The sequence below is a fragment of the Lepidothrix coronata genome, unplaced genomic scaffold, assembly GCF_001604755.1.
Source record: "Lepidothrix coronata isolate B3197 unplaced genomic scaffold, Lepidothrix_coronata-1.0 Scaffold164, whole genome shotgun sequence".
NCBI lineage: Eukaryota > Metazoa > Chordata > Aves > Passeriformes > Pipridae > Lepidothrix > Lepidothrix coronata.
Genome location: NW_016690344.1, coordinates 1,195,638 through 1,218,995, shown reverse-complemented (window position 1 = coordinate 1,218,995; position 23,358 = coordinate 1,195,638). Strand labels below are relative to the sequence as shown.

The 23,358-nt window shown below is 37.7% G+C and overlaps 1 protein-coding gene across 10 annotated transcripts in view; it reads right to left on the bottom strand.

Moving 5' to 3' along the window:
• MIPOL1 (mirror-image polydactyly 1) overlaps nucleotides 1-23,358 on the bottom strand; it is a 198,310-nt gene that overhangs the window by 56,010 nt on the left and 118,942 nt on the right. For all 10 annotated transcript variants that reach the window (XM_017829435.1, XM_017829441.1, XM_017829433.1 and 7 more), the window contains one exon: nucleotides 8,579-8,673. In XM_017829435.1, coding sequence (XP_017684924.1) covers nucleotides 8,579-8,673 — 95 coding nt within the window. The remainder of the gene's footprint in view (nucleotides 1-8,578; nucleotides 8,674-23,358) is intronic.

The window sequence follows — 23,358 nt, the reverse complement described above, 5'->3', positions numbered from 1 at the left end:
GGCAGTCTTCTGGTTTATAATATGTAACAGGCAGAGGACTCCTCCTGCTACCTGCATTCCTAGATACTTCCTAGCAGTTTGCTACGGCGAGCAGTGTTAAGCGCAAAGTAAGAAAAGCAATGTTATGTGTAGCACTGGCTGAAAATTGCTCATGTGGGAAGTCTTCTCATCAAAGAGTTTGTTTTTTATTGGGAGATGTAAATTTCAACACTAAAATATATGTTGCCTTCCTGTGGCAAATTTGTAAGTGAAAACTTTTCTTTCACCTTAATATTTCAACTTGAAGTGCCATTTTGTTTCAGTTCTTCAGCTGAAGAGAACTAAACTGAAACACATCAAAGTGATGATTTTTCAAAATTATTGAACTGACATTTTAACATAAAAACATGTCCTGTGAAAAACCAACAAAAAATGAAATGGCATTTAAAGTCCTCCTGACAATGTTATTACCTTATTTCTAAAAATCGTATTAATAACAAAAGAATTCCCATTCATACAATATTTACAGGGCAAGCTGAATTCTTTTTTTACACTTTTAGATTTTCTTTCTAACTTCTCAGGGGAAAACAGTCTTCCAAATAGCTCTTATTACACACACAGTTTTCCTCTGTTTCTTAACTTGCTCTAGAGAGGGCTGTTTCTTATCTTGTATCTGTTTTCCTTCCCTCATTTTAAAGCAGGAGTACCTGCATTTTCATAGTCTCTAAAGGCATTATGTAAAATGGTAAAACTTCTTATTCAGTTCATACAAACAAAGCAGCTGAAGCAGAGTTTAGTGATGTGATTCATCTATATTCATCCAGCACTTCAGTGGCAGAATCAGATTTCGTAGCCTCTGGCCGCATACCCTTTCTACCAGACAGCAGATTTCATAATCCTGCATATGCTCTTTATAGATTCTCCAATTTTTCTTTTGAGTATTCTTACATTATATAGAATACTTATTAACTCTAGTGATCTCAATGTCCTAATTTTTACAAGTATTTCTATAGGAGTATTGTATTGCTAATCTACTTTGTATTGCTAATCTACTCCAAACTACCTGTAGCAGTCAGTGGGTTGATTGCAGGTAGTTCTTCCATTTTATCAGGTTTTAACAAATTTCAAAACCAGTTCCTATACACCTCTAACTACGTGCTTATTCCAAAAAGCACAGCACAAAATTACCCTTCTTAGACTTTTCAGCTCACTGAGAAACCAAGGAAGTCCTAACAGAAAATTACAGAGAGCAGAGGTAAAAAGCGTGAAGGAACCAGCCAGGCAAAGGAGAGCTGTGAATGGAAAGCTAGTAGGGCCATGTATACAATCATGAGATCATATCAGCATCCAATGGCAAGGAATTCCTTTCTGTCAAGTAAATCGTTACTCTTAGAGAAGAACAGAAACCCATTTGAAAAGGTCCATCACAGCTAAAAAGACAAAGTAAACACTGTTTTAATTCTCGTTACCCCACAACAGCAAATAGGTAGAGAAGAAGTCTGCTCAAGTCTGATGAAATACAGTGTAAGGACTTGCCCAGTGCTTTTAGCTTTAATGTACTTGGCACAAAAAGTAACTGGTTGGTCCTCAACTAATCTTCAAAACTTAAGAAACTTTGCCACTATAACACAGCCAATAACAGAAGCAGTGGGAAAATTAGCACAGTACATGGTACAAATTAAAACTGCATCACAGAGTGTGTTAGGCACTTCAGTCCATATTCATGCTACCCATGTTTCTCCTCAGACCTGCTGCTTAGTCTTTTGTATTGGCAAGGCACCTCTGAAGGCCAAGAGCCAGCCCCTGGAAACATTAGGCACAAAGATTTCATAAAGTGTAGGTCAGATCAATCCACATCTGAGTCAACAGCAGCACAAGGCAATTTGAGTGTACTACATTCACTGCTGTACTGATTGCAGGGATAGTGGCTTGTTATTCCATCAGGTGCCTGGGATCTCTGACAGTTTAGTGCTTCCTCTCTCTCAAAGTCTTCATAAATCACTAAAGCTGAGTTGGAAATTGTTTTTCCATACTACAGTTTTTTTTCTCCAGTGAAATGGGGAAACTTTCAAAATCGTGTCAGGGCAAAAAAAAAGAAACATTCAAAAGTATTTTTTTGAGTGTGTTTCTAAATGAATGAGAGACAGAGAGAGATTGGAGAGCACTCGGATGGCTAAAATTTTTCATTGAGAGGCAAAAAAAGGACACCCCTAGCCCCTAGTAGGTTCAGATACTGCTTTGTCTTTTCATTGCCTGCCAAACAGGCACTGTAAACACCAAGCCTATGGTATATACTGGAGCTTTTCTCTATGATCCCTCTTCTGTGCAAATGGTCAAACATTAATTGGAGTACAGACGTGAGTCTGATCTGCCACACTCCCAAGAAATTTTTCTATCCACTGAATTATTTATAAATTTAGTCTCTCCAACTCTATTATTGTTACAATGACGAACAAATGCAGAAACTGAGACAACAATCAATGAGAGGCTTGAGAACAAGAAGTCGGGGAATGAGGCAGAGGGGGAAGAGGATAATAAATCCAATAAAATGTGAAATATACAAGGATAACACCTACAACAAGGGAAGGCTCTGCCTCACTGCTCATGTGCACCAGGACACTCAGAAGTACAGCGATCTCAGTAGTGCCAGTAAAACTTCATGAAGCTCCTTTGCCAATGCAGAGCAGCTTATTGATCTGTCTTCCCCTCTTTAGCTGTCTGATCCAGTTCGTGAAACAGCCCCCAAACCTTGGACTTTTATCTCCTGTAACACTAACAAGAGCTGTGATTGCACAAGCAATAAAGTGACAAAGGGAAAGAAGTCAATAGGGGCTTATTAGTGGGAAAATGCCCATGAGATTACAAAATGAGAAAGACCCATGAAATTAAAATCCCAATTCTTGTAGGGCTGCAGCACCCCACTAGAAAGTGGCATGAGAACAGAGGAGTAGATTGAAAATACAAATTCTAATTCCTGGTTCCAAATTACCAGGGTGTTGGCTCCCCTCACCCCCAAAAATCAACTAATAATTCACTGAAACTTCCATGGGTTCCTGAGAGAAGGTGTAGTTTTAACCAGTCTGATTTAAAAGACAGCACTGTCCCACCTCACAGATTTTCTACTAATTTCAGCACTCAGTTCAATAAACAAACAGAAAGAAAGCATATACACATTAAAAAAAAACCCAGACCACAAACAAGGGCTAAGTCTTCATTCCTTCCAAATCCAAATCTCCCACAGAAATCAACTGGACTTTATATGTAGAGAAAAAATTAAGAAATATAGTTTGGATGGTACCCGACCTTATTTATAATAATGAAAGACAAACAAAAACCTTAGTATTTCCTTAAGGAGCCACTGTTTTCCATATGTTTGGCAGTACCAAACTGGAGCAGGTTATTTAAAAGAAGACATATCACAGTCTCCCACTGCATAATAGATCCAAGTACTTTATCTCTTCAGTATAAAAGAGAAACTCTTCTGTGCTTGGAAGTGGTAAATTTAATTAGCTCAAGATTTAGGTTTAATGTCAGTGTCTGAAACTCTTGGACAAAACAGAAGTCACTGCTGCAAGGACAGAGAATCCTTAAAAGACAACTGCTGTCTTCTCCGTGATCTCCCCAAAATAGTTCTAAAAGAACAGAAGGGTTTACAGTGATACCATTATCTGGTCATTCTTCTTACTGACTGCAATTATACAATGTTGTGTCTAAAGCAACCAGTACTGAAACAACGACAGCAACTGCCAGAACTGCAGCAAGCAGACAGGATGAAAAGAGCAGGAAAATGAGTCAACGGCCATAACTGACAAAGTGAGATAAAAAAAACAGGCATGAAAAGATCAGTTCTCTGAGGTATGAAAAGATCAGTTCTCTGAGGTAAATTGCAGGTAGCCCAATATTGCTTTGGAGGAAGGACTGAGATCACTACTCTGCATAAGTGGTTGCAGCTTCACTAATACCACTGTAAATGGGTTCCAGATCATTTGGTCTGGGAAACTGGATGCTAGAGTAGTCCAGTCTTCTGTTACATATCATTCTCCTCTGAGAGAAATCTGGATTGAGAGAACTCTCAAAAAGACTGCGAGATGGCAGAACAAACAGGCTGAAATGTTTGAGCAGGGGTCAGTCAGAGTACAGGAGTCAGAATTCTTAAGCAATTGTATTCTGACTTGCTACTGCAGTGGCTGTGAAGATGAATATTGACCTGTTAGGTAGAAATAATTTATAGTTTTTAAAAGTCCTTAAGACCAGAATGAGAGCAACAGTCTAACAGCAAGAACTAAACCGTTCTATATCCACACACAGCATCCATGGAGCATGGTTGAAATGGTACCATCTGAGTATTATATTCCATAACACCAGTCATGAAACTATAGAATGGAATTTAACCAAAAACACACAACTGTATTCAACGCTTGAATAGAAAACAGCCTTTTTGTCTGGGACTCCAAATAATGCCTCATCTAATTCTCCTGTTATAGAGTGATTCAGTTCTGTAATTAAAATGAAAATTGAGTTTGTCCCTGTACCTGTAAGTCTTTCATTTGAGGAAATGACGAAAATAATTCTTGATTTTCTACTTTCACAGCTATTGATTTCAATCTTTAAAAAGATGAACCTCCTTGTTATTTTACAAGAGACTTTGTGGGAAAAATATATGGACGTCAATAAAAATCATTGTTATTTAGACCATTTGCTTGTGTCACTTATACATGAATTCCAATTTAACTGAAGTATTGGAAACACTGAAACTTGTAGATTTGAATTCTGATAAATCTCTTCAACACTTTATAACCTATAAAAGTGATACAACTGGTTAGGGAGCAAGAAAACTGCTTGCATTGCTGACAGAGAAGCTACCCATATTAACTGAAAGTTTGAATCTAAAAATATTTATATCAGGTCATTGTACTAATTGAAGTTATTCTTCTATTTCTTTATTGAAAAACATCACATCACTGTAAATTAAGCCATCTTTTTCTCCCACGCTGGCCATAACTTACAGATTCCAATTACTCTGCAACATTGTACTCATTTTGGCTTTGATACAGTTAATTTTCTTCATAGTAGCTGGTATGGGACTACATTTTGGAAAAAGTGTTGATAAAACATGTATGTTTTAGTTATTCCTGAGCAGTGTTCACACAGAGTCAAGGCCTTTTCTGCTTCTCACACCACTCCACCAGGCTGGAAGTATGCAGGAAGTTGGGAAGGGACACAGCCAGGACAGCTGACCCTAACTGACCAAAGGGATATACCATACCATATGGTGTGATGCCCAGCATAGAAATCTAGGGGAAGAAGGAACCTGATTATAAAAATGGACAGATCACATAACTGAAAAATATGCAAATAAAATTTTGTGATGATGTTCAAACAACGGAGCTATATGAGAAAGAGGTAGTGGGATTAACAATCCCACATACTTCAAAACTGATTATTTGGATATAACTTTCTTTGGTCACTGATGATCTATGATTTGCATTAATCCCTAGCATAAAGAGTAGTGTGTTGAAATAATTAGTAAGCTAGAAACTCTATGCTGTTCCTATTATGCAAATTTTTATTTCTGATATGTATTTTTGAGTTAGTATCCAGAAAGCACAATTTTCCTTTTGAAACTTGATACAGAAGCAATACAATAAGAACAAACAGAAGCAGAAAACCTGCCAAACTTTATTCAGAGCCAACTTCTTCTCCTTTCTGTATCTGAACTAGATTCTTCCTCCTTTTCTCTTTCTTCCTTTTAACTTCTTTTTCCTTTTTAAAGAAGACTGAAATTGTTCTGGGATGTGCTTTCTTTCAGAAAGTCAAAACTCATAAGGAAATCAATGTTTCATCATTAATTCCACAAAAACTCATTTTAATTTTGGTTTGGATCATTCCAGTTTCATTTCCAGTGATCATTTGGATCACTCCAGTTTCAGTTAGGATTCACTTTTCACTTCATCTGAAAAGCAGTATGGTTTACAACATAGACTTCTTTCAAAGTTGGAGAAAAAAAATGAATATTTTCAAACAGCAGCAGCTATCAGATCACAGAATTGTAGAATAATCAAGTTGGAAGTGACCAGTGGCAGTCTCTAGGCCAATCAATCTTGCTCTCAAAGTGATATCAACAATGAGAACAGATCACGTTACTCATGATTTTATCACGTCAGGCATTGGAAATCTCCAAGAATAGAGATTGCAAAACCTCCCTGGCAATCTGTTCCAGTGATGGACGGCCCTCATGGCAAAAAAGTTTTCCCTTATAACCTGACTGAAACAATCTTGCTTCAATTCAAGTCTGTTTTCTCTCACTGTTGTGATGGAGCACTGTCAAGAGCCTGTCCTTCTTGACAACCTCTGCATAGACTCTGTCAGGCTGCTGTTAGGTCTCCCTGGAGCCACCAGAGAAAGAAATATTTTTTTCTTTCCCAGGCTGTACAAGAGCAGTACCCTCAGTCTCTCTTTACAGTGTAAATGCTACAGCTTCCTGATCATACTGGTAGTCCAAACTCGCACATGTGACGTATATTCTTTTCTGTCTCATTTAGCATGTGTTCAAAGTACTGTCACCCTGTTGCATGACAGAGGCTGCAGATATTCAAGGAACGTAGAGCAAACTATAACCAAAATGTTAAGAAGTTCATAAGAATCTTCAAAATGATGCAATTAATTTTTAATCAAGGCAAAAGATAGGCATGAGACATCAAATGTTGCTGCTTATGCATTTACAGGAGTCCTTCCTGTTGCCTTTTACCTCCCTCACCAGGTTCAACCCTGGGTGGTCTTTGGCTTTTCAAGTCATGCCTCTGTATGACAGACAGTGTCTCCATACAGAGAGGTTGTGGAGTCTCCATCCTTGAAGATACTTAAAACTCGTCTGGACGTGATCCTGGGCAACCAGGTCTGGTTGGCCCTGCTTGAGCAGGGATTGGAGAAGATGACCTCTAGAGGTCCCTGCCAACCTCAATTAGTCACTCTGTGGTTCCACTTCAGAATGCATTAGCCTCTAGAACAGCAAGAAAGGAGATAAAATCTTCCCCTTTAGATGTTATAACTTGTATAACAGCAGCAATACAATAGTTCTTGCCCCAGGGGATAATTAGGTGAGCATTTCCGCACCTAATGGCTAGATTTTGCAAATGTCATCATCCAACCTACAGTGAAATTTCAACTGTTCAAAGAGCTATAAGCTAGTAACATGGTACACTCTAATGCTGATTCCTGTAAGTCATTATTTGAGATTTAAAGCGTTTACATGAGTAAACTGAGTTGCTGCCTACTATACTTGTTAAAGATTATATGTTCGTGCAAACTTGACAGGCTATGCCAAAAGTATAGCTCAAAAATCAATGAAAAATCTCCTACAATGTGCAGAGAAAAACACAAGCACATTCTTTTTTTCTGAAATATCAGTACAAAAATTGGATTTAAGTTTTTAAACTAGTCTACAAAACCCATTTAAGTGAGGAATAAGGGCACTATAATAAATTCTTTCTAGCTTGGTAAATCATACCATAATTTGTGCACACACTAAATGCTGACCAAATTCATTAAAAGCAATAATCACAAATTGCTTGGGGTTTCTATTCACTATTAACAGGCTTTAAATAAATGCCTATGAGATTTAGGAACAAAAGTTGTTTTTGAAACTTCCCTCCAAGGTTTTAATAAACTTAATGAGAAGGGGAAACTTGAAAAACCTCTAGAAACCCGAGTATTTTTCACTTGTGAATGCTGAAACACTGAAAACATACACAGTTCTGCTACTGCAAATGCTGTTTAGTCATAACTAACTAGTCCTCTTTATTTCCAATGAACATAGTATTCACACTACATTTATTATTTACCTCTGCAGCCCACATCCCTCATCACAGACATTCAGCCTTCAGATTCACAATTTTCTGCTGTGTTGATGCCAATTCTCCTGCCTTTAACCTGCTGGCAGCTCTGTATCCCCTCTCACAGAGGAGGTCAGGATGAAATGAGAGCTGTAACCCAACATCACTCCATAAAACAACCTAACTCCTTCACTGGACCACACAGAGCTTTTCCTCAGGGACTAAAACCCACTGATCCATGCAAATGTTCAGTGCAGCCCAACTAAATTAATGAGAATGGGTATTTCTCTCATTCTACATACTACTACAGACCATAAGGAATTAAAACATACATATATTGGGGCTGAAGAAGAAAAAAGTCTTTTAGAATTACAGATTTTATTATTTCAAAATCTGTGTTGATTAAGTTAGGTATGTGCAGAGAGGGAAGAAACAAGCATTTATGTAAACTGGTTCTTTCGTCCATGTGTTTTAAGTGATCACATTGCTACAGCACAGCTTTTATAGAGATTCTTGTGTGAGAATCAACTATCAGCAACTTTTCCCTTCCCTTAGAAGAAACTAATACAAAATTCAGGCTATAAGAAAGGGACTTCAAAGAGATGGTTGGTGAGCAGTAAAGCAGAAATGCAGGCTTTGATTCATTGATGTATTCACATTTTTTGAACAAATACCTATTTGATAAGGCCATTTCCTCACTCAGTCAGACACAGTACAGAAAATTTCCCCTATGAGTCACTCATTCATATTAGAATCAATCATTTTACCTGTAATAAACACGCAATGTCTGCATTTCTTCTTCTAGTTTTTTGCACTGTTGAAGAGCAGCTTCTTTTTCTAGTTGCAAGGTTATCAATTCTGCCTGTGAAACAAAAAACAATTGATAAACAATTTATTCAGAATACCCATATTGCTTTGAAAACATAACAATCTGTGCATTCATTTCAGCCATGCTTTATTATAGTAACACATAAAGAGTTATATTGTTATGTGACGCTGTGTCGTGGTTTAACCCCAGCCAGCAACCAAGTACCACTTAGCTGCTTGCTCACTTTCCCTTCCCCCTGCTGTGGCATGGTGAGAAGAACCAGGAAAGAAAAACAAACTTGTTGAAACAAAGTAAAAGATAATACTAATAATGATACTAATACTAATAATTGTAATAGAAAGGAGAAGGACAGAGGGAGATAAATCCCAAGAAAGACAAGTGATGCACAATACAAACTGCTCACCACCTGCTAACCACTGTCATGCCAGTTCCTTCTCCCTTTCCTGGTAACTCCCCCATTTTATGTATTGGCAAGATGTTCTACAGTACAGAATGTCCCTCTGGCCAGTTCAGTCAGTTGTCCTGACCATGCTCCCTCTCAGCTTTTTGTGTACCTCCTCATTGGCAGAGCATGAGACACTGAAAAGTCCTTGACGGGGTAAACACCAGTTAGCAACATCTAAAACATCAGTGTGTTATCAACATTATTCTCATACTGAATCCAAAATAGAGCACTGTACCAGTTACCAGGAAGAAATGAGCACTATCCCAGCTCTAAACAGGACACACTGCCTATTTAATTCTTATAAAAAATTCTTTCGTCTTCTAGCATTGGAATTCATTCTAGTTTTTTTCCCATGTTTTAAATGGCTTCCCTCATGTATATAGTTAATTTTTAAATGGCTAAGGTTAGAACTCTTCAGCTCAGCCAAGTGGTTATCAGTAAACATATTTCATATTAATATATATGTGTTCCTATAGTGCAAAAATGTTAACCAGCATATAGAGAGTGAAGCAAGGCACTTGGCTATGAACTACGGATGCACGACTCTTGGTCTGCACATGGCTCCCTGGCTGTTAAGTGCAGTTCCTATAGTGGGAGACCCTGGCTGATGTTAGCAGCAGAAGAGCTGCTGGATATCCAGAACCCTGAGCAGTGGCAGGCGATGGGCCAACAGGGACTGCAGACACCAGCACCAACAGCACACGCTGGGATCTGGGTGTATTCTCATCCAGGATCTGGTTTATAGTGGAGTGAGGGAATCCCTGAGCAATTTTTGTCATCTCCCATCTGTGAACCCTACCGGATGTTCCCCCTCCCATTGTTGATTCACACTGAACTGCGAAGGGCGTGTGACTCACGACCATTACGGAAATTGCAGCATGTGGCTTGTAAGCCAGGAAGGTAGCCAGCCCTGACAGGCCTTACAGTTAAAGACGAGGTAGGAGAAACACGTACTCAAGCATATTTAATATGGATCTATAGCTTAATCACCATTAATTTTAAAATGTTCAGTTTCAATAGCACTGCAGGACTTCTTGAGGGCCCAGGTACCATATAAATTATCTTTAAATCAGTGGATTATTTATTGCTGTAGCAACAAATAAGATTGGGCTTGCACAGCAATTCCTTGATACATGAGACTGACCATTGGGCTGGTTTTCAATGTTTTTAATGCATGCTGTAAGTTATTAATTGTACAAATTGTAAAGCCCTTAACCAAGAGCCATATGTGTGAGAAATGCCAACTGTGGATTCTGCCAACTCCTCAGGACAGCGTTGCGGAAAAGTTTCTTGGTAAATTAAAGACCTGTTACATGAGCTACAAATCCATGAAGGGAAATGCACATAATTCAGCCTCTAACTCTGCCAAACTCTCTGTGTAACCATGAATGACTCTGTCTGTGCCTCAAAATCTCTCTCCTAAAACAGGGCTCCCACTTGCTTCTGTTTCCTGTTTGTCTCAGACTGTAAGTCTTCAAGGCAGGTGTTTTATTGTTTACTGTCAACTCCCAGTCATCTATGGGCAATTTATTCTGCTGGTCGATTAATTATGTCCTGGACACATGGCTGATTCCTGGCAAATTTTATTGAACACTGCATTGCACAAATGCAGCTACACAGGCAGTCTCTGAACCATGAACCATGCTGCTCTGTGGGTCATATTGCAGCCAGGGTTTTGCATTGCCCGGGTACAGGACCCACTGCTGTAATTGCTCCTGTAACAGACATTCATAAAATTTTAACAGAAAGTTCCATAGAGAATAAAAACAAACTTTCTTACTACATGGGGGGGGTTCTTTCAGGCAGAAAGTGTTAATGTTTAACCTCTGACTGACACTGGTTTTGAGCTTCTGATACTAAGAACAATGCACTGGATATTGGCAAGCCCTAACTTCTGTCAGCAAGAGGTTAAAATCCTCTGCAGGTGAGCCTCTTGCCTGGTGCTGCTTGCTGCCTTGCAAGCAGAACTCACAGAACACAAGATGTTAGCCAAACCAAGCTATTTTCTGTAATTATACTGTTCTGTAGGTGAAACAACATTCTTAAAAATTGGAAAACACGCTTGAATCAAAGTAGGTGGTTTGTTCTAGAGGCCAATAATTAACATCCTTGCCAATTTTCACTGTACTGTGAAGTGTGATTGAAATGGTAGACTGGAAGGAAATGTTTGCAGCTGACACACCTACTCAAGGAGAGATTAACGGCTAGTCTCTTTGGAGAACTATCATAAAAAATACACCAATGTTCCACTTGCCTTTCAGGACAAAAGTCAGTAGCATTAGAGTCTGAAGACTCTTATTTATGTCAGTTTTTCAGCAGAGAAAACTGTCCTGATTTGACTGGGTTTGCATCAGTAAAAATAACAGCAGAATCAGGTGATTTGGATTAAAAAAACCCACAAGAGCTACAAAAACCGAAGGGAAGAAAAATAGACATTTGTTAACTTCGCCGGTACTTGAGGCCAATCCAATCTTTCTCAAAGACAATTTGAACTTACTTTGTATTAATAATATCTCCACATTTTATTAGTAACATCTTCCAGCTCTGCATCATCAAGCAATTTTGCTGATACGCAGCTGCTCTTCCCACCAAAGATTCTCAATGACAACATTAAATAAAACTGGTTCAGCACCAGTTGGTAAGAAATTGAAGAGAAATTCCACTAGTGAAATCCTTGGACCTTAACGCTTCTTTCAAAGCTGTTTGCTGTTGCCTTCCTGTAACTAGTTCCTTATTGCCTTGGACTAATCCCTCATCTCCTTCATGGGTACGTGACATTTTGCAGACAGACATGAACTAAAAGTGCCCATCCTTCCAAACAAGAGACTCTAGGTGAACCCAGTTAACAGCAAGCAGCATTTCCCATATTAAGCTTGTGCCTGCTTGTAAAATAACAATATACACATTCCCCGCTGTAATTAATAATTTTCCATATGGCAAAACATTTCAGATTATGTGTCATCTTATATAAAAAAAGTTTTCTTGTCTAAATAAGCAGTTATCATACCAAAGAAGAATTCTTGCATGATCTTACTTGGGTGAAAACTGTACTTCAATCCACTGTTGATGGATCCATGCTTTAAAAACATTTTCCTTCCAAATTTACTCTAAGGCCTCACAATAAAGACTAATTGGCCTACAGTTGTCAAAATTACATTTTTTTCCCTTCTAAATATAGATGCTGCTTCTGCTAATTCCTGTCATATGACACTGTACAAAGACTCATAGGATTTCTTTAAGAACTTTACTATAAGTCCTGCAATTTCAGGTACAAGCCCTTTCAGAACTGGGGATGGAAACCATTCTTTATCCTAATCTGAGCACAATAATCTGTTGAACAGCTATAATGTACTCCATTTGCATATCATATATTCACTTTTCTTAACCCTTGTCCTCATAGTTGGCACCATCATTGCTCAATGCTGGGAAAAAAAAAATAAAATCACACACTTTCAGACCTAATCTGGATTATCCTTGATCTCCATGTCATTCTCAGACCAGTGGCACATTTCTTCTTTCCTCATTCTCATTTCAGTCGTTACACTATTGTTTAATTTCCTTTCCAAAGGCAAATTTAGCTTAACCTCAGGCAATTTTCATTTGTCTCTAGATCTCCTGTTTTCTAAGACATAACTTTCTTTCTTAATAAGTACCCTTCTTGTGGACGATTTATTCGTATTTTATTTGTATGGAGATTATAACTGACCCAATTAGAACTGATATCCTTTTCCACCCACCACATTTTCCCATGGCTTGACTGAGATACCTGTTAATGCACAAGTTTTCCTTTACTCATAGTAGTTGCTACTACCATCTTACTTTCTACCGATACAGGATATTCCCATGGATTAGAAAAACGTTGGGTGAGAAGTCTGGGGAGTCTCAAAGTTCATTTCTACAATTTATGGACCCAGACATTTACCCTTGGTAAAGATGTAATGGGAAATGGGGAAAAATGGCCATAAGATGTCTTTCTGCTCTTTTGGTCCTATGTTATCTGGAGTCTGAAATGGAATCCAGCCACAAAAAGACAACTGAGAATTGCTCCCATTTCTCCTGGGGCAGGAGAATGTTTGTGCTGATATTAGCAGGCTAGCTGGACAGTAAGAGGTCAGGTGTCTTCTCAGGGCAGCAGGAGACTCAGAGGGCAAACAAAGGTTTCTTTCATCCTGAATTAGAACGAACAAGCAAAAAAAAAGAAATCTGGAAAAAATGTTTTAATCAACTGAAGAAATATTTTTGTTCTACACTATTTTTAATATTTTTACATTTTGCACATCATCAGTAAGAGAAATACACACTGCGTGATAGAGCAGGTCATGTTGTGACACATTATGACATCCAACTTCTAAACATTCTGTTATTTTTACATTAGCAGCTGCTACTTAGTGCAGATTACAACAGCTCATCTTATTTTCTGTATCAAAGTGTCAACATATCAAACTGTTCCACCAACAAGAGAAGTAGGTGACACTTTCATCTAGAAAAGAATATAAGCACTTGTCTCATTAATTAGAGGATCAGAGGTTTTTCAGGGCCTAGAAAAAGACTCCAGCTAACACAGGGGGACTGAAAATGCCTAGCACTCTAATAACACACTAAGTGATCTCCTTTTAAAAAAAAAAAAATCACAGTGCTAACGTGTCAAACCATTTCATTACAATACAAACAGGGGACACACTGACCTAGAAAATAAGACAAAATGTTTCAACTTACATTTAAGTATCAGCTGTCCTTTGATGATTTTAAAAATGAAAAGTTAAAATTAGAACTTACTATAATAGATGTTATAAAAATATTGACACATCATGAAATACATAATTCCAAATACATAAGTCCAAACTTAAAATGTAAAAATTAAATGTTGAATTTTTGAAGTTTGAAATGTAGGTTTCAATGTTCGCCAAATAAAACTTCTGGAACATAAACTTGGAGTTGGAAAAGTTTGGAATACTGACTGAAATTACTAGAAATGCATGAAAAGTTGTTTCTCTACACATAATTTTTTAATGGAAATAGTTTTTACTAAATCTATCTTAACTTTGAGTAAATCAAGTAACTCTGTTACTAATCCCTGATGGATCTGCACTGCTGTGGAGGATCAGTACAGCTAGAAAAAAATACACTGAAGAATCAGCTGAGAGTTGTTTGTGTGTGTGAATTTCAGGGTAACAGTGGCAGTGGTGGGAACTCTAACAGCCTTTAAGTTACAGCCCTCCCCAGCATACCACCACAACCACACCCGGGTTGACATTCCCTCTGGGCACAAAGGAAAGGGATCTCAACAGCAAACATGACCTTTATGAGTTTGCATCAGGATGAAACAATTAACCATAATAAGATTTTGCTCTACAATCTAATACTATTGTTGGTCAGAATAAATATCAGTTAATGAAACCTTTTTTTTTTTAATAAAAAGTATTGTTTCACTGGAACAATAAGGCATTGTGAAGATACACTGGTTTAGATGGAAATATTTCTGAGGAATGTCAGACAGGATTTCTGACAGAAGAACTCTTCCTCAGTCATGTGATTAGGTTCTGAATGCAGAAACCTACTGTTGAGTCCCAGCCTCTTGCATTAAGTCACTCTGGACATCTGGCAGACTCTCACCAGCGAGAATACTTTCCTGCTCTAAAGTCATATGAACTACCCTTGTTTCTGGTGACTTCCATTGTCTGTGTTCTCTCTTCACAACTGGCAAAAATTTTTTTTAATTAAATTGCTAAGTATGTGAAAAGCAGATCCAGATATAAGATGCATCATGGGAAAGCAGACTAACTGCAGTTTAGTCATCAAAATGTTTGAGGGTGCCAAACTTGGATCAGGGAGCTGAAATTGGGGTTTTCACGTAAATTATGTGAGTGCATCAACACTGGCATTCTAACCTGTATAGGTGCATAATTTTCAATTACTTTACAAAGGATGTCTTAATGTTTTCTCTTACTGTATTAAAAATTGTAACCCTGTAATCTTCCTTTTATCCCAAAATGGAATTGTCATTTTCATGAAGTGTTGTGCTTCACGTCTACCTAATGTCACCTTCCCCAACCCAGCTTTTATGCTATCCCCAATTTCATATATTAAGGAGTTTTTCAGAAGACTTGTAAGAGATACCATGATCTGACATCCAGTCCCTTCATCACAACAAACTCCCCAGTGAGAATACATTATCATACTATATGAACACTGCTTGCATGGTTGTTCATTTCTAATAGGTCCTGGTGTGACTGACACGACAGTAATAGGCCACAACAAATATTACACAGATTGTGCAATCAGAAAAAAAAAATCACCAAATAGCTTTTTGATGCCCTGACAAAGAAAATGAAAGGATACAATAGCATTTTTGCCCAGACTAGGTACATATCTGGTTAATTTTATTACTATAAGAGCAAACAATAACAATTAATAATTGAACCATTATGCCTGATATGTGAATACCTCATTCTTGTAGTACATGGTCACACCATACTGGGAAGTTCACTGTACCACCTGTATTTAACAAGCAGTTCACTCTTTTTTGGGCACATCGCTAGATGTGATCTAATGAGCACATATTACAGGCAGATTAGTGCAGAGAAGTTGTAGATGCCCTATCCCTGGAGATGTTCAAGGTCAGGCTGGATGAAGCTCTGAGTAACCTGGTCTAGTGGCAGGGGGGTTGGAACTAGATGATCTTTAAGGTCCCTTTCAACCTATGATTCATTCCATTCTCACATTATGCAAGAAAGTGTCTGTATGAAATGCTCATGATACTTTAAAGTGAGAATTAAGAATTTGCTCATCTAATCTTAGATATGATGTTGAGACCAAGTTTCTTCATCATCTGCAGTATTATTCTGTAACATCCTATACTTCCAAGCAGTATATGGTATACTGAAATTGCAGGTAAGATTAGCTATTCAAAAAACAATCCAAGGCATGTGATGAGAGTATGAGACTCGTACATGGAACCATTTTATTGTATAGAACGATTTAGAGAGTAAGGATAATTAACTTGGAATTCTGCCCCTGTTGATGCAAAACTGTAATTGACTTCCCAGGGTCAAGATTCCATTTATGGTTTCCATTTGTTTGCATACATAGCTAAAAACCCCAGAGATGCCATCATACACACCTACTATGTGCATACGAATAACTACCTAATGATACTGCAAATCTTATTTCAGGTAAGGTATAACCTTAGTGACAACAAAAGGCCCCTGAAAACTTTCAAGGATGACAGCTCCAAAATACACACTCAGCTGGAGTGGGCTTTGCACATAAATAATGCCATGTGCAGAGATGCTGACCTTTTAGTAGGAGGGATTCTGTTAAGAACATAAGCCAGGGGTGCTTTAAAAGAGCAAGTAGTTAGGTTTCCATATACAAATAGGTATATCTGTATACTTGGTCTTACTACTAAACCATGATACATTCTATGAAAAGAAAATCAAAAGAAAACAATCAAGAAGACTTTGTTTTAACAGAGAAACAAAAAGCCATTCACAACAGTTATTTTTGCATAGTAGCCATGCCTTTACAATCTCTATGAAAATAACACACGTAAATTAATTTCTTTACTTCTCAGATTAAAGACTGTTTACAGCTGTGGACTTATGGGAAAGGAAAATTTTTTCATTTTCTGTAATTCAGGTTTGGCCTTGGTGACACTTTGTTTCTGATCTAAAAATCAGTTTATAAAATGCAATTTCAAATAAATAATGGAAAAACATCAGCAGTACAGAGAAACTTATCTTATTTGAATGGAAAATAAAGCACATTGTTTTGGGCATAGTGTAACCATGTCCCCCTTCATAGTTGCATAGGTAACTGGACTAGAAAACAGATATAGCCCTTCTAAGGCGTATCAGGTTATCAAATATAAGCTTAAAACAAATGATAAAAAATGTCTCTGATTTACTTTAATAACAGGTATGTTTCCCTCAACTCTGAGTGACCTGACTTGCTTCACACCATGAAAATGATTGCACTATACAAGAAAATTTACTGGCAATCTTCTTAAGGGAAATCAAGAAGGAAACGACTGTGTAGGCTTAGTGAGCTGAAGAAGCTTCCAGGTGGTATATGAGTCCTACTGACAGGTTACTCCGGGAAAGCTTCAAACGTCAGCACCCACGATAAACCCATTGTCCACAAAAATAACTTTGGCCACTTATGATTTCAAGTCAGTATCTGTCACAAACAGCAAATCATCAGCACAGGATCATCAGCACAGTGTTGTAATGTTGTCTCAGAAGCTCTGTGGTAACAAAGACCCTATTCAATAAAAACAACCTTCCTCTTAGTCCCAAAAGTGTCCCATCCAGTTCGGGCCGGAACTGAACTGGCAGAAGAACAGAAGAAAGTTCGTGTTACAGCCAGACATGTTTTATCTGTGCCAGATACTGTGTGTGCTCTCAGGGCTCTCTGTTTGGCACAATTTTGAGGGTCCACTAACAGATCCCAAACTGATCACAGCACCCACCTCTCTATTGCTAAAACGAACTGACCAGAAACCACGCTCTGACTTTGAGATCTACTGGCATGATCTGCCTTGTGTCAAAGAAAAGTCAAAAGTTCTCTTCTATTCACCCCTAAAAGGAAGGGCTGCTAACACCAGACTATCAAAGGGGAATAGGCCCTAGTACACAGTATCATTCAAAAGCACTATTTGGGAGACTGGGTTAAAACCATGCCAGGAAGCTTTCTAAAAAAAATGCATAGGTGTGCAACCTATACCCTGAACCTATTTTACTTACTAGTGTAGGTACAGGTAACTGGTCTTGTCAACTAGTAAAGGCTTAATAAACTTGATCAAGATTGATAAATCTGACTTTCTATCACTCCCAGTAGGCTGGTCAGGGCACTCTTAACTGTTCAACAGGTGTCATCCAGAGCTCCATTCCAAGGACGCAGCAGTAATTCTTCCTCAGTAAATCTTTCTAACTTTTCTTCATCACTCAACCTCTACTGCAGACTCCTCCTTATAGTAAAGTCCTTGGCTTTGACCAGTCATTGAAGATGTCCTTTCATTGCTGTTTAGACTTGGTTGCCCTTGTCACCCCTGATTTCAGCATGACACCAGTCCAAGTGAAACAATCCAGTTGAGACACTGCAATATTTCAAAGGCTCTTTCCATTAGAAAATATGGACATTGAATTCATTCATGCTTCATAAAAGGGGCAAAAAAAAGCATTCAAGACAGTAACTTGAGGAAAAAAGGAGTTAACAATTCACGCTTCAAGGCTTAAAACAGATGCTAAGCGATAATACTCTCCAAATTATAACCTTTCACGAAAAGTGACAGAATGACTGCTACCTCTTGACAGACAGTACTACTGCAGAAGGCAGCAGTATCTAATCCTACTATCAGAATTAAACTAAAAATCTTTCATAAAAGCCATGAGTCTATAGAAGATTATAAAAATTAGCTGGCCCAATTATTTCAGTGGGACTGCTTCAGATCATCACTTTTCCAGGATTTGGAAGGAAAGGCAGGGAAGAGATTGAGAGGTACTATTTATTACTTCACCTTGTGGTCTTCACTTTATGGAAGACAGATTACTAGCAGATATACGTACATATGTGATATTTTTGTACACAAAGAAACACAGAACCAAAGTGCCGAGTTCAAAAGCGATTGATACATTTAAGAAAAGAAAAAACAACTATTGAATAAATGTATGTTATCAGGAAAATTAGGAATAGGAAAGAATCCATGATTATATGCTCCACCGTGACATGTCCAGACCCTAACTACCACGACATTCACCAACTTTGAATCTGGCAAGCCTGTTAGTACTCCTCATTTGATATCTGAAATTCTCATCAGACAATGTAGCAAGACAATTTGGGTTCTTTGGATTAATGTTGTGCCTAGCACTTTTGGGAAAAAGATGGAGCTGCATGCCTGCTCCTGAGGCTGGCTGCAGGCTTCATGACCTTGAGCCACTTGTGTAACTGGAGTGACTGTGAATTTCTGAGACACTGTGAACAACCTACCATCATGTCTCCTGTGATGCGAGGATCCTGAGCAGATAGTTTAAAACAGTTTTAATCTCAATTTTGCAATGCTAGATGTGTAAAACGGCTCATTCATAGTGAGTTTGAATAGCTGAATTTGAACAGAACAACTCCCTGTATCTTCTTTCTCCACAATCTTACTGCAATGTTTTCCACCCAAGTAGAACTCAGAGTAAGGATTTAAAATTAAAGTAAGAAAAACAAATACAGATGTTCATGAGAACATACATTTAAGTCTTTATAGGAACCATCTGTCTGATAGAGGGCACCTTTCTATTGAATCACTAGGGGATGGATGCATCCATGGATTATTATGGATGCTATACTGTTGGATGAGATCTGTTGATACAGGTGAGTTGCCTTCACTCAGAAATCAAAGATATGTTCTGATACTGAAGTTTCTGGTCCTTTCTGCTAAAAATCTATTTACTAAAATTTTATGAGGTAATCATATTACCCTCTGCTGCACATATTGTTCAATTTGATTCTATTAGAAACTTGCACTGGGCAAAAGCATTCTTTCCAGTTCCTACCTATGTTTTGGTGCTTATTTGCCTGAATTTCTGTTGCAACTCACTCAGACTCGACTCCATTTCAACTGGGAAAAAAAGCTAATTCCTGCATATCTGATAATTCTTGTAGTCTCAATAGGAAGGGAAGTGAATGAGAACAGTGATACGTTACCCATGGTCCTTTTCTTAGAAATCATAACTAGTGAAATGAAATAACATAATCCAATGAAAAGATAAACATTTTTGTCAACTATCAAATGCCCCAGCAATTTTCCACAGTGTAATCTAATACAAAAGGTGTATTTCTTCTTACCTGTGCAAGACAAAAGAAACCATCTTGATCAACAAAGATTGTTATGTACGAAAAATCTTCCTGATAAACCCAGAAAGCAAACACTTCTCTATGTCCCTATTTTACAGTCAGAATTTTAGCCAATGCTTTTGTTATTATTTGTTCGAAGCATATCTTCTACTTTTTTCACTGCACCTATTACACATTTCTCCATTTGAACACCTGTTGAACTAAACTTGTCTTGTCAGGATATTTTAATTATGCAATCTGTATTCTGTCAATGGCAAGCACTTGGACAGAATTTCTTACACTTTTCAACACACTCAGCAGATAATTAAGAACTCAGTGTACAGAAATATTTGCCAACTGAAATGTTAGTAAGACAAGTTCAATTAAGTGATCTTGACCAACTTTTAGAAAAGAATCACAATTTTCATCATCAGTTTAGCACTTCAAAATACCACTTTAAATGCTATTTCTTAGAAATTTTTATTGACTCATTCATTCACACAGTCTGTAATACATGCCTGACTTGCACAATACTTCAGCCAATAGTTCCATTAATGCTTGAATACTTTCTTTTCATGGGTAACACAATGAATGCCAAATTTGTCTCCAGCTTTTAAGAAAATTTGGTTTTGCAGGGAAAATCCTGATCCATTGAAGCCAACAGAAGTTCACTGTTGACTTCAATGGGATTAACATTTCCCTGTATTTGTATACATGCATTCCCTCTATTTAGTGATGAGTATTCCAATTACGTGTGCTATACCCAAGGATAAGTCTAAGAGAAATGTCTTTGAATTTGTGTGTGTTGACTGATACTATAAATGTAGATATTTAGACAAGCATTGTGCAGAACCCTCTCCAATTCTGTAATGATAAAATGGTGAGATTTGTGCAGGGCATTTACTTTTAAACTGACCAACATATGGGGGTTTCATCGGAGGGAAGGAAAAAAAAATGTCTGTGCAACAAATTTTGCAAAGCATCTGAAGAATATTAAGAAAATTATTCAAATAACCACCAGTTTTAGAATAATGACACTTTTTGGGGGAAGGGGTGCAGGGCTATTAAACTCATACACAAACAGGGAAACCCATCCCTTTCTTTCGAAGGCTGCTGGATTGGCAGCCCTATTGCGTAAGCATACTGCTGTGGATTGTAGCTGTTGTATGAAACTCCACAAAATGCTTTTGATCCATTTTATCTTGCAACTTAGCAAAGAAATGTTGCAATAAGAAACACCAACAAAGATCTGAAAAACTTAAGCTCTGGATTACCATATTGTGTTGTCCTGCCATTCAATGTGTCAGACAAAGGCAGTGGTGTTCAAAGTAGAAAAAGAAAAAAGAAACTGGTCACAGAAAGTGCAGAGAACAGAGTAAATAATATTCCTCCACATCCCTACTCTTTCATAGATTTGTTGTTAAAAGAGTTGCAGCAATTAGGCTTTTGTTAATTACCAGCTGCTGAAACAGATGTGTTGACTATCCTTATTAGCCAACAGCTGGGACAGGAGAACAATTGCTGCTCTCTAAAATCAACAGCCAGCTGCTTTGCGGTAATTATCTCCTATGGATAATACAGGTGATAAAGGCAGCAGTTATGAGTTTCAATAACCAAGGTACTGTTATTGAATATCACTGGAATTTATGGTTGATTTTAGAAAATGAGTAGAACTGTAAGTTGCTACGTCTCCTTCCTATCTGCATTGTGTCAAGGTCATGCAATATGCAAATAATAAGGGAAACACAACCAGAAAAAAACACCCCACAACTTTTATAATTTTTTTTAATCCTCTTTATTTTTTATGTCTTGCTGATCTTTAAGAAATGATTTCTCTTTCAGGTGACTATGATTAGTTGTCATTCATCATTCACTCGGTTTCCAATATGCTTCTCCTTGTATTCAATTTTACCATAAATATTTTGGAATGTGCAGGTGGCTATTCCTACCTGTTGGGAAATTTTATTATACAATATATAATAAAGAAATTATTAAAGAGGGGGACCATCCCTCTAGAGAGTTAGTCTCAGGTGCATAATGAATTCTTAAGGAAATTCACTTTACTACTCGGAATTAAGTTTCTCTACTGCTAAAATGGGGGAACTATGTTTATCTTGATCAATCACTTTATGATTGATGACTTTAACATACTATTTAAATGCAAAGTAATGCTTGCATAATACATTACTGTAACAGTAAAAAAACCCCATATGCTTTTCTAGTATTGATATACATCAAAGGTTATAAAATGAGTAGTTCTTTAAGAAGCACAGGCATGGGATTCACAAATGTAAGTCCTAGTATCTAAATGGATATAATATCTAAATGGAATATACCAACATAGGTAGTAAGACAGTTTGTACTTACTTTTGCTCCTGCTTTGATTTATATTTTCTCATCTCCATACCCTACTAAATGCATTAAAAAAAGCAAAGCAGAGATTTTAAACCATTTCTATTAGCTGCTCGGTTCATCTCAAGCCAACAAAAGACATGTCTACAAGAATATACAATCATGTCTATTCACTAATTAGTCTGCACTTAAAGACACTGCCTTACTGAAAGCAAGGATTAAGGCTGGTTGAATACTTTCCCTTTCATAGACCTCCCTTATGTCTCTGTTGGGTCATCATAAGCAGCTTGTTCTCTGAGCTTTAAGTAAGGAAGCTTGACAATCAGTTCTGGGCTCATCTGTAGTCACTGGGGCAATTAACAGGAGCTACCAACATTCTAAGGGACATGTGAAGAAATCAACTAGCCAAAAAGTTTCAATAACAGGGCTGGGTAAAAATATACATGGTAGCTATGTTTTAAGAAAGATATACTGCAGGATGCATTATTTTTTGTTTTGAAATAAAGCAAAACAATGTACTTCTCTGTTTCCACTTCAGACTCAAAAGAAAAAAAACATGTCATTATAGAAAGAATATTGACATGGATCCTTGTACACACATCCTTCTATCTATTAACAGGAATCCACTACACACTACGAAAGAAACAGAGTACTTGAGCCTACTTCGCAGTTTTCTACTTTTGGAAGAACGCTAGAAACGATGAGAAAATGAAAAGAGAAGGAATGGCTTTAAGCAACAGCTTTTCATTTGCTTTTCATTCTCTCCTTATTTCTCCAGCTGCTTCTCTCTACCCTTGCACTGCTTTCAGGCCATTACAGTGGGTTTATCCCCAGAAGGCAAAACTTGGCTCTTTGCCTTTTGTTTGTCATCCATGAATGAGTCAGCGGGGGGGGGGGGGGGGGGGGGGGGATTGGGGACAGGGGGAAAGTGGTTTAGTTTTGGTCTCACTCTGCTTTAGCCTACCAATGCAAAGTTAACATTTAGACTGTGCCAGTCAGTAGCAATGGACAGTACAGGGCTATTCTGCCTTAGGGAGTGATCTGAAGAAAGGTTTCTATCCAACGTAGACAGATACTAACTAAATCTAGGATAGAATCTG